General features: G+C 40.6%; 1 protein-coding gene across 3 annotated transcripts in view; it reads right to left on the bottom strand.

The window, feature by feature from the left end:
• Window positions 1–13,191, bottom strand: part of SRGAP1 (SLIT-ROBO Rho GTPase activating protein 1) — a 284,852-nt gene that overhangs the window by 28,436 nt on the left and 243,225 nt on the right. For all 3 annotated transcript variants that reach the window (XM_047865066.1, XM_047865065.1, XM_047865067.1), the window contains exon 15: window positions 12,105–12,239. In XM_047865066.1, the coding sequence (XP_047721022.1) occupies window positions 12,105–12,239 (135 nt within the window). The remainder of the gene's footprint in view (window positions 1–12,104; window positions 12,240–13,191) is intronic.

Here is a 13,191-nt window from a genome sequence, read left to right as displayed (position 1 = left end):
GTTTCAACTCCTTTTTGCTTCATGTCAACTAAAGTAGCTTTTGGGGATATCTCCCTTATGATTTAATAATTCATCCTATATTTATTTATCTATTACTATGATTCAGGCAATGTACCAGGCTTTGAATCTCTCCTTCCTCAAAATTATTGTAGTATTTTAATGATATGACTTTTTACCTTGTGTTATAATACGTCATCAGTTTTTCAAACATGTATTTTAGCAGAGCCTACTAGGTTTCAGGTACTGAGTTAGGCATTAGAAATACGTTAGTGATTTGAGGGGTGACCGGCTGGCTTAGTTGGTGGAATGTGCAACTCTTAATCTCAGGGTTGTGAGTTCGAGCCTCATGTTAGGTGTAGAGATTACTTAAAATTATATTTTATATCAAATCTTAAAATAAAATCTTAAAAATAAATAGAAAAAAAATACATTAGTGGTTTCATTCTGGCTCTCACAGAACTTATACCATGGTGTTTACAGTTTTTTATTTCCTTATCCTGTTTTCCCTGAGAGAGCTCCCTGAAGACAGGGGTACCTGGGACTTCCCAGTATTATCATATACCTCTTTACTAGAAATACAAATTGCCTAAAGCTTCTTAATACTAAAGTGCTTGTGAACAGCAGCAAAAAAATACTAATAATCCAGTACTTTCATAATGGTCTGTATTTTACATTTTCACATTTGTTATCCAGTTTAATGCAGATGACAATACTAGGGAGTAGGTAAGCCATGTGATGTCATCCCCACTTAATGGATTAGGAAAATGAGAACTGGGTAAGTGGCTTACCCCAGGTTACCTGGCTGGAAGGGTGGAGCTGGGACTAAAACCTATTTTCTGTTTAAGTCTGGTTGTCTTTCTTGGATTTCGACGTACTTTAAAGTACAATATATTTTTTTAAGATTTTGTTTTTAAGTCATCTCTATACCTAATGTGGGGCTCGAACCCACAACCCTGAGATCAAGAGCTGTACGCACCACCAACTGAGCCAGGTGCCTCTTTATAAAGTACAACTTTGAACACATCCAATAAGCATATGTTTGAGAAAAATATTTATTTTTTATTTTTTAAATTAAGTACACTCTATGCCCAAAGTGGGGCTTGAACTCAAGACCCCAAGATCAAGCATCACAATCTCTACCAACAGAGCCAGCCCAGGCACCCATGAGAAAAATATCTCAAGGAATATTTCAGAAACATTTTTGAAGTTTACTCTAATTTCATATTACTACATTTACTCTTAATTACGCTTGAGGTATTCACATATCCTACTCAAAAATGTCAGGCTGTTTTTTTTTTTTCAGGCCTTAATTTCTGACACGATAGCCAAAAGACTCTCCTTCTACTAGGTTTTTGACCTTTGACCTTCTCCCACCCACAAATGTGGTTGACCCTCTACTTGGTTCTCTTCAATGGCAAACGTGTCTGGTCTCGAGGTTAGGACCATCCCTTCTAGGAAGGTGGTATTTTCACTTCATTTTTCAATTTTCTGTGGGACATAAGTTCTGCTGCTTCTATCTCTGGATACCTCACTGCTGATTTCCTAACTGAAGTCTTCATTATTTCTAACTGGGACCATGATAATACTTTCCTAATTCAGTTTCCCATTCTAATTCCTTTAAAACCAGTGGTTCTCAACCTTGACTTGAAATCACTTATGACCCAATCTTAAAACTAAATATTGAGATTTCCTAGCATTTATTCTCAGGTCCTTAAAAAATTGCATGCATAAGTGACTTTCGATTCATGCCTCAAACCAAACAGTTACAAAGTTTAACATATTTATGCAAATTATAAATTGAAATGATGACTTATTCTGTTAACGGTCTTCTGACTGGCAATACCATCCCCTCTATTCCAGCCATATAATGGTTATTATTAAAAACAAAACAACAACAAACACTTCTGCCATTGTTTACTGAGGATCTGGGTTGTTTCAAGAGTTAAGTCTACTGATTCTCTAGGCCAATCCTCAGTATAAGGTTAAGGTCAACTGTCAGGGAGAGCTAGTTTTGGGGTCTTATAGGCAAAAAAAGAATGTGAAAGAACTATTTTTTTTTCTTAAAAAATTTTTTTAAAAATGTACATCCAAATTAGTTAGCATCTAGTGCAACAATTTCAGGAGTAGATTCCTTAGTGCCCCTTACCCACTTAGCCCATCCCCCCTCCCACAACCTCTCCAGTAACCCTCAGTTTGCTCTCCATAATTGTAAGTCTCTTCTGTTTTGTCCCCCTCCCTGTTTTTATATTATTTTTGTTTCCCTTCCCTTATGTTCATCTGTTTTGTCTCTTAAAGTCCTCATATGAGTGAAGCCATATGATTTTTGTCTTTCTCTGACTAATTTCACTTAGCATAATACCTTCCAGTTCCATCCATGTAGTTGCAAATGGCAAGATTTCATTCTTTTTGATTGCCGAGTAATACTCCATTGTATATATATACCACATTTTCTTTATCCATTCATCCCTCGATGCACATTTGGGCTCTTTCCATACCTTGGCTATTGTTGATAGTGCTGCTATAAACGTGGGGGTGCACTTGTCCCTTCAAAACAGCACACCTGTATCGCGTGGATAAATGCCTAGTAGTGCAATTGCTCGGTCGGAGGGTAATTCTATTTTTAGTTTTTTGAGGAACCTCCATACTGTTTTCCAGAGTGGCTGCACCAGCTTGCATTCCCAATGAAAGGAACTATTCTTAATGTATTATTCTTTAATCTTTGCCAAATCCCATAGGGGGCAAGTTGTTTTCAGGCTGGAAGAGGACACAGGCAATTACTTCCAAGAGGCTTAATTTTAATTCACGATCCTCTGGTTTCTATCTCTCAGTTCTAAAGTTAGTTCCCCTACCCTTTAAAGGTAGTTTCGAAGCTTTATTAAAAAACAAAACAAAACAAAACAAAAAAACCACCACATCTGGGGAAACAGGTATTTGTTCATTGAGTGGTTAATTTTCTTTTAATTTGTTAATTTTTAAAGAAGTTGTTATTTACATGCCAGTTAGTTACCATACACTGTAATATTAGTTTCAGGTGTATAATTCAGCAATTCCACAGTTCCACAGAACAGGTATTTAGATACCAATCTCACAGCAGCATTATTCATAATAGCCAAGAGGTAGAAATAACCCAAATGTTCATTGATGGATTACTGGATAAACAAATGTGGTACATATATACAACGAACCATTACTCAGCCTTAAAAAAAGAAATGACATTCTGATACAACATGGATGAACCTTGAAGACAACTTAAGTGAAATAAGCCAGACACAAAAAGACAAAGACTGTAGGGTTCTACTTACATAAGGTACCTGGAATAGTCAGATTCACAGAGACAGAAAGTAGAACAGTGGTTGTCAGGGGCTGGGGGGGGCGGGGGGGGGGGGGAGGAGCGGGGTAGTTACTGCTTTCCAGGTATAGAGCTTCAGTTTGGGAGGATGAAAAAGTTCTGGAGATGGACGGTGGTGATGGCTGTGGAACATGTATTTAATACGACCGAACCGTATGCTTCAAACGGAGAAGATGGTACATTTTGTGCTATGTATATTTTACCACAATTAACAAAATAGATCGGGGGAGGGCACCATGAGATGCAAACGAAGGATTTCAGGAGACAGAAGCTACAGGCATGTAAAAAAGTGACACCAAAAAGGCCGGATAAGATCACGGGAGGCAGGCGTACGTTCTCTGCAACTACAGAAAACGTAAATCAAAGCAAAGCGGAATCGTTGGCATCCCTGAAGTGGCAGCAGATCTATCTGTCCCAAAGGCCTCGGAGCGTGATGGTTGTGAGCAGGACTCAGATATTACCTGGCTGGTTGCTCAACAGGCCTACGGCACACATCCTACAGGAGTCTCGCTCTGGCACAAATGACTCATTTACTCTCCCGAGTCCAGTTAGCAGGTCAAAATTTATGGTTGCTGCGGACGCTCTGATTAATGTGCATTCCCAGCTGGCTCTGAGCGCAGCGACTCATGATCTCTCACTGTTTTCTGCTGCGTGAAAAGACGGATCTTTTCGTCCCCTCAGAAGAGTTGTCAGAAAGGAAAACCAGTATTTCGTGTGGGTCTCTTTTAAGCTGGCCTTTGTTTCCACGATTCGGAATCTCATGTAATTAGGTAAAAGTGGCATTTGTCCAATCTTGGTCACAGGCTCAGAGCTCCCTAGGCTTATTTATGTTCTTTTCCTGGCACTGCACGGTTCCCATGTCAGCATCCCAACTTCACAGCATGGGGGTTTGACAGCTCTGTGTAAATGTGTGTGAAAAACTCACCACAAAACACAAGTTACTTGACAAAATGGCAAAAAGCTCAAATGGCCATTACTCTGAACATACCAGTTCTCTGTGTGCTATGTGCAAAAGTATTTGTTTGTCAGAAAACAAGTAATAAATCGCAAGATGCAAGCTTATCCCCAAGTATGACAAGAGGGAAGGAAATTAACGGCCATATTCAGAAATGGTTTATTGAAGAGCAGGTACACAAATATTTCTGAGCTCCACAGCTCAACAGGCAGTATTCAAGGTGAAATTCCCAGCCCAATGCCATTTTTAGGTTCACTGTCAGGTCCTGAAAATTGTCAAGGTACCAATCAATTGTGTGCACATAATAGTGTATGTGTGTGAATGAAAGCGAAAGAGAAAAACAGAGAGATGTTCTAGTACATTTAGATGAATCTTAGCCTAGCCTTGAGATGAGTTACTGGCTGCTCTTCTGGGTGAGAAACGAAATGCTTGCAAATCTTCCTAATTAATCATTAATAGATTGAGTTCTGTGAATTAAACCATAACGTTCTCTCCTAAATAGCAACAACTGTAGAAATAAATAAATACATAATGTTTCTCCTCCTGCTGAATTATCAAGGTTAGTAAAGAAACCGTCTTAGATTAGGAAGCTTCACTTATTCAGTTCAGATACTAAGCCTGTTCCGTATTTTTAAGGGTAAAAGGAACCCCTAATAAGGCATCAAACAGAAATTTAGAATTCAGACAGAAACCATCACGTATGCTACAAAGCTGAAAGAATTTTCAGCAACAAAAACACACACTGGAGAACGAGGAAGACAAAACAAGAGATTTTTTTCCATGAAACAATTAGAAATGGGCAAATAGATTTATGTACTAAAAGGCTCATCATAGTATTTTGTTTAATTGCAAAATCACTGGAAACAACCTAAATTTCTAAAACTAGGATGTGTTAAATAAAAGCCATTACGTGGTCACTAAAATCTTACTTTGTAAAATACCTACTGACACAGGAAAACGTAAATAACATCATTAAATTTGAAAAATAGCTTTTAAAGAGCAAATGATATAGTACCATTTTTAAGTAGATATACTGAGATATAATTCATGTATAATTCACATATGAAAGGTATACAGTTCAATGGTTTTTAGTATATTCACAGTTCATCAATCATGATCTCAGTCCGTTTTAGAACATTTTCATCATCTCAAAAAGAAATCTCACATCCATTAGCAGTCATTTAGTATGATCCCCTTTTATTAAAAGTCTGTGGTATATCCATACAATGGACGATTGTATTTGGTGATAACATAAAGTGCTGATACATGCTACAACATGGGTGAACCTCGAAAACATCGCTAGGTAAATGAAACCCATCACCAAAGACCGTAGATTGTATAATTCCATTTATATATGAAATGGCCAGAATAGGAACGTTTATAGCAGGTAGATTCATGGTTGTCTGGTCCTGGGGGTGGAATGAGTAAATGGGGTATGTTTGCTAATTCTGGTTTCTTTTTGGAGTCATAAATATGTTTTAAAATTGTGGTTATGGTTGTATAATCCTGTGAATATACTAAAAAACATTAATTTGTACACCTTAATGAAGGAATTGTATGGTATGAGAATTATATCTCAGTAAGCTGCTTTTAAAAGTCGATAGGTGGGGCGCCTGGGTGGCTCAGTCAGTTAAGCATCCAACTTCGGCTCAGGTCATGATCTCGCGGTCCGTGAGTTTGAGCCTCGCGTCGGGCTCTGGGCTGATGGCTCAGAGCCTGGAGCCTGTTTTGGATTCTGTGTCTCCCTCTCTCTGCCCCTCCCCCGTTCATGCTCTGTCTCTCTCTGTCTCAAAAATAAATAAACATTAAAAAAAATTTTTTTTAAAGTATATAGGTATAAAAAACTTAAAAAAAAAAAGCACATAGGTATACGTATAGGAAAAAAACTGGGAACATACCAAAAAGGTTTACATTATTTATATGTAGAGGAGTCACAGCTGGTTTATTTTCCTAGATTATTTTCTAATTTTTCTACAGTGATCACATATTAATTGCATAATACAGTTATTTTAAAAACTGTACTGGCTGGTTATTTGATGATTTTAAGAAATTACTGTTATTTTTTGGAGGTATCATAATGGTATTATGGCTATGCTATATTTAAAAAAAAAAAAAAAGAGAGAAGAGTGTTCACCTCCCAGATATTCATGCACACAGAGGAAGTGATGTAATGTCAGAGGGATGATGGAAGGGGTAGGGGTGGGATAATTTTGTTCAAGAAATGAAAACTGTTCAAGTTGGGTGATTATTTATACTGGAGTTCATTATAATTTTCTGCATCTTTTTATAGCTTTATAGGTGAAATTATGTATGATAAAAGAGTCAAGGGGTGTTTGGATGGCTTGGTTGGTTCCATGTCTGACTTCAGCTCAAGTCATGATCTCATGGATTGTGAGTTCGAGCCCCATGTCGGTCTCTGTGCTGACAGCTCAGAGCCTGCTTTAGATCCTCTGTCTCCCTCTCTCTCTGCCTCTCCCCTGCCTTGCACACACACACTCTCTCAAAAATAAATAAGCGTTTAAAAAATAAAAGAGTCAAAAAGAAGGTTGACTATGAACAGAATGGATCATTCAGTTCCACTTTGGCTTAAAAAAAAAAAAAAGTTGTGTGTGCCCACGAATACAAAAAGAGCAGAAGGTAATGCAAGAAAATGTGTACATACCATTGAGTCTCTGAGTAGTGGCATTACGTGGGACAATATTTTGTTTCACATGCTTTTTTTTTTTTTTAATTTTTTTTTTCAACGTTTATTTATTTTTGGGACAGAGAGAGACAGAGCATGAATGGGGGAGGGGCAGAGAGAGAGGGAGACACAGAATCGGAAACAGGCTCCAGGCTCTGAGCCATCAGCCCAGAGCCTGACGCGGAGCTCGAACTCACGGACCGCGAGATCATGACCTGGCTGAAGTCGGACGCTTAACCGACTGCGCCACCCAGGCACCCCTCACATGCTTTTTGTGTACTTGTCAAGTAGTCTCAAAGACTACATGTTGGTATTGTGGTAGGTAAAAGACCCCCTTAAAAAGGTTTCCTCATGCTCAAGGAGTCACCTGGATAACAACACATAACGTAAAACGAAGTGCAAATGTGTCCTCTGGTTTCCCAGCTCCGAGGCAGCCAGGAAAGACCACAAATTGCTTGAATAGCTCTTGTAGGGCAAGTCCTGTGGACTTCTGCCCTAGGGAATCTCAAGGCCATGGTTTATGGCCATTCTAGGAGCTGCCCAGAATGTGTGGGCACACTCTGGAGCATCTACAAAACCATTCACAAAGTGCATGGTTTAAAAAAACAAACAAACAAACAAAAACAATCCTCGGTGAGAAACTGAGACACTACCAAGTACGTCACTTCAAATTTAGATTGCACTGGAGTCTACCAGGTGTTCATTCAGGTAAGTAATTTTTAAAAAGAAATATGCAGCGAATTGGGGAATGAATAGTGCACATTAAAAAGAGCGCGTGCATGCGTGCTAATGCCAATTTTCTTTTACCGCATATATTTGCAAGCTTCCAAAGAATGTAGTATTTACGGACATGAAAATGGCACAATAACAACTCACCATTAAAAAAAAAAATCTTCCCCCAAATTCTCCAAAAAATAAGCAAAAAGTAGTAGGTAACCAGACAGCTATGTAAACTCTTAAAAAAGATGAAAAGTGAAGATTTTTCTATACAAAGTAAATACCACATGAAATTCCTTTAGTAGGAAAAATCAGTCCAATTATAGCAATGCCAGGAGAAGATGACACGGATATAAACAATCAACCTACATGAGATCTCTCTCTCTCTGTGCTTCTATTACATACTAACTTAGATTGCATTTATTTGTAAATACCTTAGCTCTCTTACTACTTTTTTAAACCTCTTGAATGCAAAAATCAAGTCTTTGAATCCCTAGAAAGTTTTGCACACTGCAGGCAATTAATCAATGGTTCAGATGATCAAAAACTGTAATGTCAGTGAAAGGATATAATGATGAATGACATATTATACCACTCTGAAAGAATTGATTGAAAATCCAGAAAAAAAAAAACATGGTATATACATCAGGGTCACACTGGTATGAGAAAAATGCTTGCCTAGAGATAAATCAATAATAGCTAGAAATCCTCTCCTTTTTAAGAGATTAGATGTTGGAAGAAAAGGGGTTGGTATAAACAGTGCCACTGTACGTTCTTGAAAAACCTCCTATTCTGCAAAAATGTGCACTAAAAATAACAGGACTTCTGGGGAAAAGTAGGGTTGGGACACACTGCTCAATTACCTATGCAACTTTGTAACTCTAGCACTAACAGTAAGTAACATTGACAGTACTACCTAAATGACTAGCACAGTTAAATCTGTAACTAACCAGCATCACTACTCTCTAGCATCCTTAGCAACCTTCAAACCCTGGACTCCTGCCTTTTTTTTTTTTTTTTTTTTTAACGTTTATTTTTGAGAGAGAGGAGAGAGAGAAGGGCAGAGAAAGAGGGAGACATAGAATCCCAAGCAAGCTCCAGATTTCGAGCTGTCAGCACAGAGCCCAACGTGGGGCTTGAACCCACAAACCATGAGATCATGACCTGAGCTGAAGTTGGATGCCTAACTGACTGAGCCATCCAGGTGCCCCAGTTCAGGTTTTCATAACCACAATAATATTTTTTGTTCAACGAAAGTATGAAGTGATTTTACAACACTAACTGACAGGGCAGTCCAACGCACTTTATCCCACTGCTGCATGTAAACATGTATGTTGATAAGATGTATGTACCTAGAAAACCACCGAGCCTTGTAGAGTGCTTATTATTTTTCCAGATTTAACTTTCTGGCTAGGATATTAGGAAAGTCTCTGAACAAGGCCAAAGGAGAATTCCAGAAGTGTGATACCTCCTTTTCAGTTCTTTCCAGCTGGGTCATAGGCCTACTGTGGTGACTCAGGCTATGTAAGGGCCTTGGAATGGACACACAAGGCACAGTTCTGAACCCCACACAAGACATCAGGCTGTGTGAGGTGGGGGTGGAGACACAATTACGCCTGGTGAGTTCATCCTCAACAAGAGCCAGGATTTGAGGCCTGAATGCCGACAAAAGAATTCCGGTGAAATTTTGGTGGCATTCAACGACTATGAGTGATGTACTTACTGTGTACCTGGAATTAATGATGCCAAGCATTAGGGCTACAAAACTGAATAATCTGTCAAGACCTCGCAGGCCTGTGCAGCTCACTGTAGGCATTTCAGTGAACATACTCTTTGCTAGGCACTCCTCCTGGTATCTCACACGGATAAGCTCATTTACTTCTCAGCCCTGTGATATGTGGTCTGCTGTTCTCCCTGTTTTATTTTTGTGAAATGTTTACTTATTTTGAGAGAGAGAGAAAGAGCGCGAGCACACAAGTTGGGGAGGAGCAGAGAGAGAATCCCAAGCAGGCTTCGCACCGTCAGCACAGAGTCTGACACGGGGCTCGATCTCACATACGGTGAGATCGTGACCTGAGCTGAAATCAAGAGTTAGACGCTCAACTGACTGAGCCACTCAGGCACCCTTATTCTCCCTATTTTATAGCTCATGAATCTGGGATGCAGAGAGCTTAAGAAACTTGCCTAAGGTCACATAGCTGGTGAGCAATTTGAACCCAGGCTATTTGAGTTGAAAGCCTACATTCTTAACCTCTTCCCTGAATTCTCTCTGTAGCACAGAGAAGGAGGGGTTAAAAACTCTAATGTGGGGCATTAAGAAAAACGACAGACCTATGTACACAGTGGAACGTTAGTAGAGGAGACAGGGACTAATTCTGCAAGGGGGTATGGGAACGACGACATGCTGAGAGGGTGCCAGGCCAGCAATCCTTCAAGCAGATGTCACATGGCTACCAGGGACAGTAGACCACACGGCGTGGGCAAAGGCACAGAGATGGGCGATGGCCCGGAATGCTGCAGCTTGCGGCGTGCTGCTGTTGATAAATGAAGTACACAGCCCAGGGGTGGCAGAGGGAAGTGTGGACAAGCAGAAAGAGACCAGATAGAGAAATGACTCAGTTCTATGAAATGGTCACACCAAGGAGCTCATCTTCTGGTGGGAAATATTGAAAGAGGTTTTAAACGAGAGTGGTGGGAACACTATGACCAAATCTGCCCTGTGGGGTCTAGCCACGGTGTGAAGGACAGAATGACACGGGGAGGGGGTGGGTAGGAGGGAAGAGTTGGCAGGATCCGGAAGTAGGGACTGACTCCACTTGGCAGACTGTTAACAGCAGTCCCAGTGGAAGCCAAGTCACTGGCACTGGGAGTGGGGAAGGAGGGATGAGCTGGGAAAGTTTCTGATGGTAGGAGGACTTGAGGACTGGGGGGCGAACTAAAGGGTGGGTTGGGCAGGTGGGGTAAGAAGGTTTCTTGATTTTTTTTTTTTAATTCATTAATTTTGAGAGAGAGAGAGAAAGAGAGAGAGAGAGCGCGAGCGAGCACACGCATGAGGAGGGGAGGGGCAGAGAGAGAGGGAGAAGGAGAATCCCAAGCAGCCCCTGTGCTGACAGCCCAGATGCGGGGCTTGAACTTGAACTACGAACTGTGAGATCATGACCTGAGGCCAAACCAAGAGTAGGACGTTTAACTGAGCCCCCCACCCCAGGCGCCCCGAGGCAAGCTTGATTCTTATGCAGGCCCTCACTGTGGGATTTGAATCAGCTCTAGACCCTGGCCTGGGAACTGGAGCTTTAAAAAGGCATCCTGTGGGGCGCCTGGGTGGCTCAGTTGGTTAAGCCTCCAACTTCGGTTCAGGTCACGATCTCATGTTTCATGAGTTCAAGCCCCCCATCTTTGGATTCTCCTTCTCTCTCTGCTCCTTCTCCACTCACACACACTCTCTCAAAAAGAGATAAACATTAAAAGCCACATGCATTTTTATTTTTATTAAATTTTTTTTAAACATTTTATTTTTGAGACAGGGAGAGACAGAGCATGAACAGGGGAGGGTCAGAGAGAGGGAGACACAGAATCCGAAACAGGCTCCAGGTTCTGAGAGGTCAGCACAGAGCCCGACGCGGGGCTCCAACTCACGGATGGCGAGATCATGACCTGAGCCGAAGTCGGCCGCTTAACCGACTGAGCCACCCAGGTGCCCCCACATGCATTTTTAGATGTACAGAACTCGGTATGGTTAACACCTAATTCCGGGCATCATTATTTTCACCTTTCCTGTAGTGTCAACCCACCCCCCCAACCCCGCCTCTGCCGCCCGAGTAACACAGTAATGCTGTTTACCTGCTGATGATTCTCAGTTGTGTGATACATCATTCATAGTCCCACAGCACCTTCGCCTATTAGCTGGGGATGCCCACGGACAGATAATTACCACCTGGTGTCTCTGCACTGTACTAATGATCATTTATCTCATTTTACTTTAGTTCTCGACGTAATGTTCCAAGATGGGTAAATTACTCCACTCTTAAGATTGGTGGAGAAAACCAAGAACCAAGAGCCAAAAAGAAGTTACATTCCATGTTACAACTTCCCCCTCTCCCTTAGCTGTCAGTTGGCACCTGCCTTTCTGCTTTATTCCAGTCACTAAGTGGGACGCTCTCGGGCTCTATGGAACTTGCGGGTGGGTGTTCGGGAGCAAAACCCACTCAGCTCAGGGCGAGGCCACAGCTGGAGGATGACTCACATCGTATCCAGAAAGAAAACAAACGGTCTCAAAAATCTGGTGGTCAAGGGGTAGTGGTTAGGGGAGGATATGCGGAGAGGGGCCGCTGCCTTTCCAGGAAATTGGTGAATGAAACAATTCTGGTGCAAAAAGACTTTTAAAAAAAAAATCCACTTACTGATACAAGAAATCAGATCGTTGAATCTTTCCTTAGGAAAGAGGGGGTTTTCCAGCCCACGGAAATACAGCTTCAGAACGCCAGCAACGGAGTTAATATCATGGTTACTCTGGTCATCAGCCAAAGGGTTTTCACCTATATAAAAAAAAAATCAGTTACATGCACAGTGCTTCTTTTTCTTCCTCTGAATAAAGATATATTTCTGTACTCACACATGTTTCTATATATACATGTATCTTTTAATTTCACTTTATGAAAGATTATATAGTACTAAAATTAAACTAATTGGTTTAGATATCCCAACCCATGATTAACCTAAAAATAGTTGGTTAAAATAAAGCTTTTTAAGGGGCGCCTGGGTGGCGCAGTCGGTTAAGCGTCCGACTTCAGCCAGGCCACGATCTCGCGGTCCGTGAGTTCGAGCCCCGCGTCAGGCTCTGGGCTGATGGCTCAGAGCCTGGAGCCTGTTTCCAATTCTGTGTCTCCCTCTCTCTCTGCCCCTCCCCCGTTCATGCTCTGTCTCTCTCTGTCCCAAAAATAAATAAAAAAACGTTGAAAAAAAAATTAAAAAAAAAAAATAGAAAAAAAAAATAAAGCTTTTTAAAAAATCTCAGGCTACCAAATAATCCCTTACAAGTTACCCATATCTTAAAATAAAACATTGTGGGATTTATAGTTAAAATCTAATCTTAGCTTGACATGAATTCAAATACTACACTCTGTGTTTTTTATCCTACTGGAAAAAGACACAATATAGATACAATATTAGAAATATTATAGGATGCGCCTAATTGTGAATGCCTACAATTATATAAACATTTCCCAGTGGCACGGTGCTGTTCACGGCACATTTGAAAGCTGCCTTCAGCAGTGGGAGATTCTGAAATCAGATAGAGGAATTTGAAAATGTACCCTTACTAGTACCGAGGGATTTGTATAAAAAGTACAAATTTAAAAAACATATCCCAAATATGAAATTATATCATTCTTTATGGTAAGCAGTTTTAAAATTTACATAACTGGCCTGGCTATTCCACGTCCCTGAGAATTAAACTGAGATAAAATTCTTGAGAAGCTCAACATAACA

The sequence above is a fragment of the Prionailurus viverrinus genome, chromosome B4, assembly GCF_022837055.1.
Source record: "Prionailurus viverrinus isolate Anna chromosome B4, UM_Priviv_1.0, whole genome shotgun sequence".
NCBI classification, from domain to species: domain Eukaryota; kingdom Metazoa; phylum Chordata; class Mammalia; order Carnivora; family Felidae; genus Prionailurus; species Prionailurus viverrinus.
The sequence above is the reverse complement of the archived record's forward strand: the minus strand, read 5'-3'. Positions and strand labels throughout refer to the sequence as shown.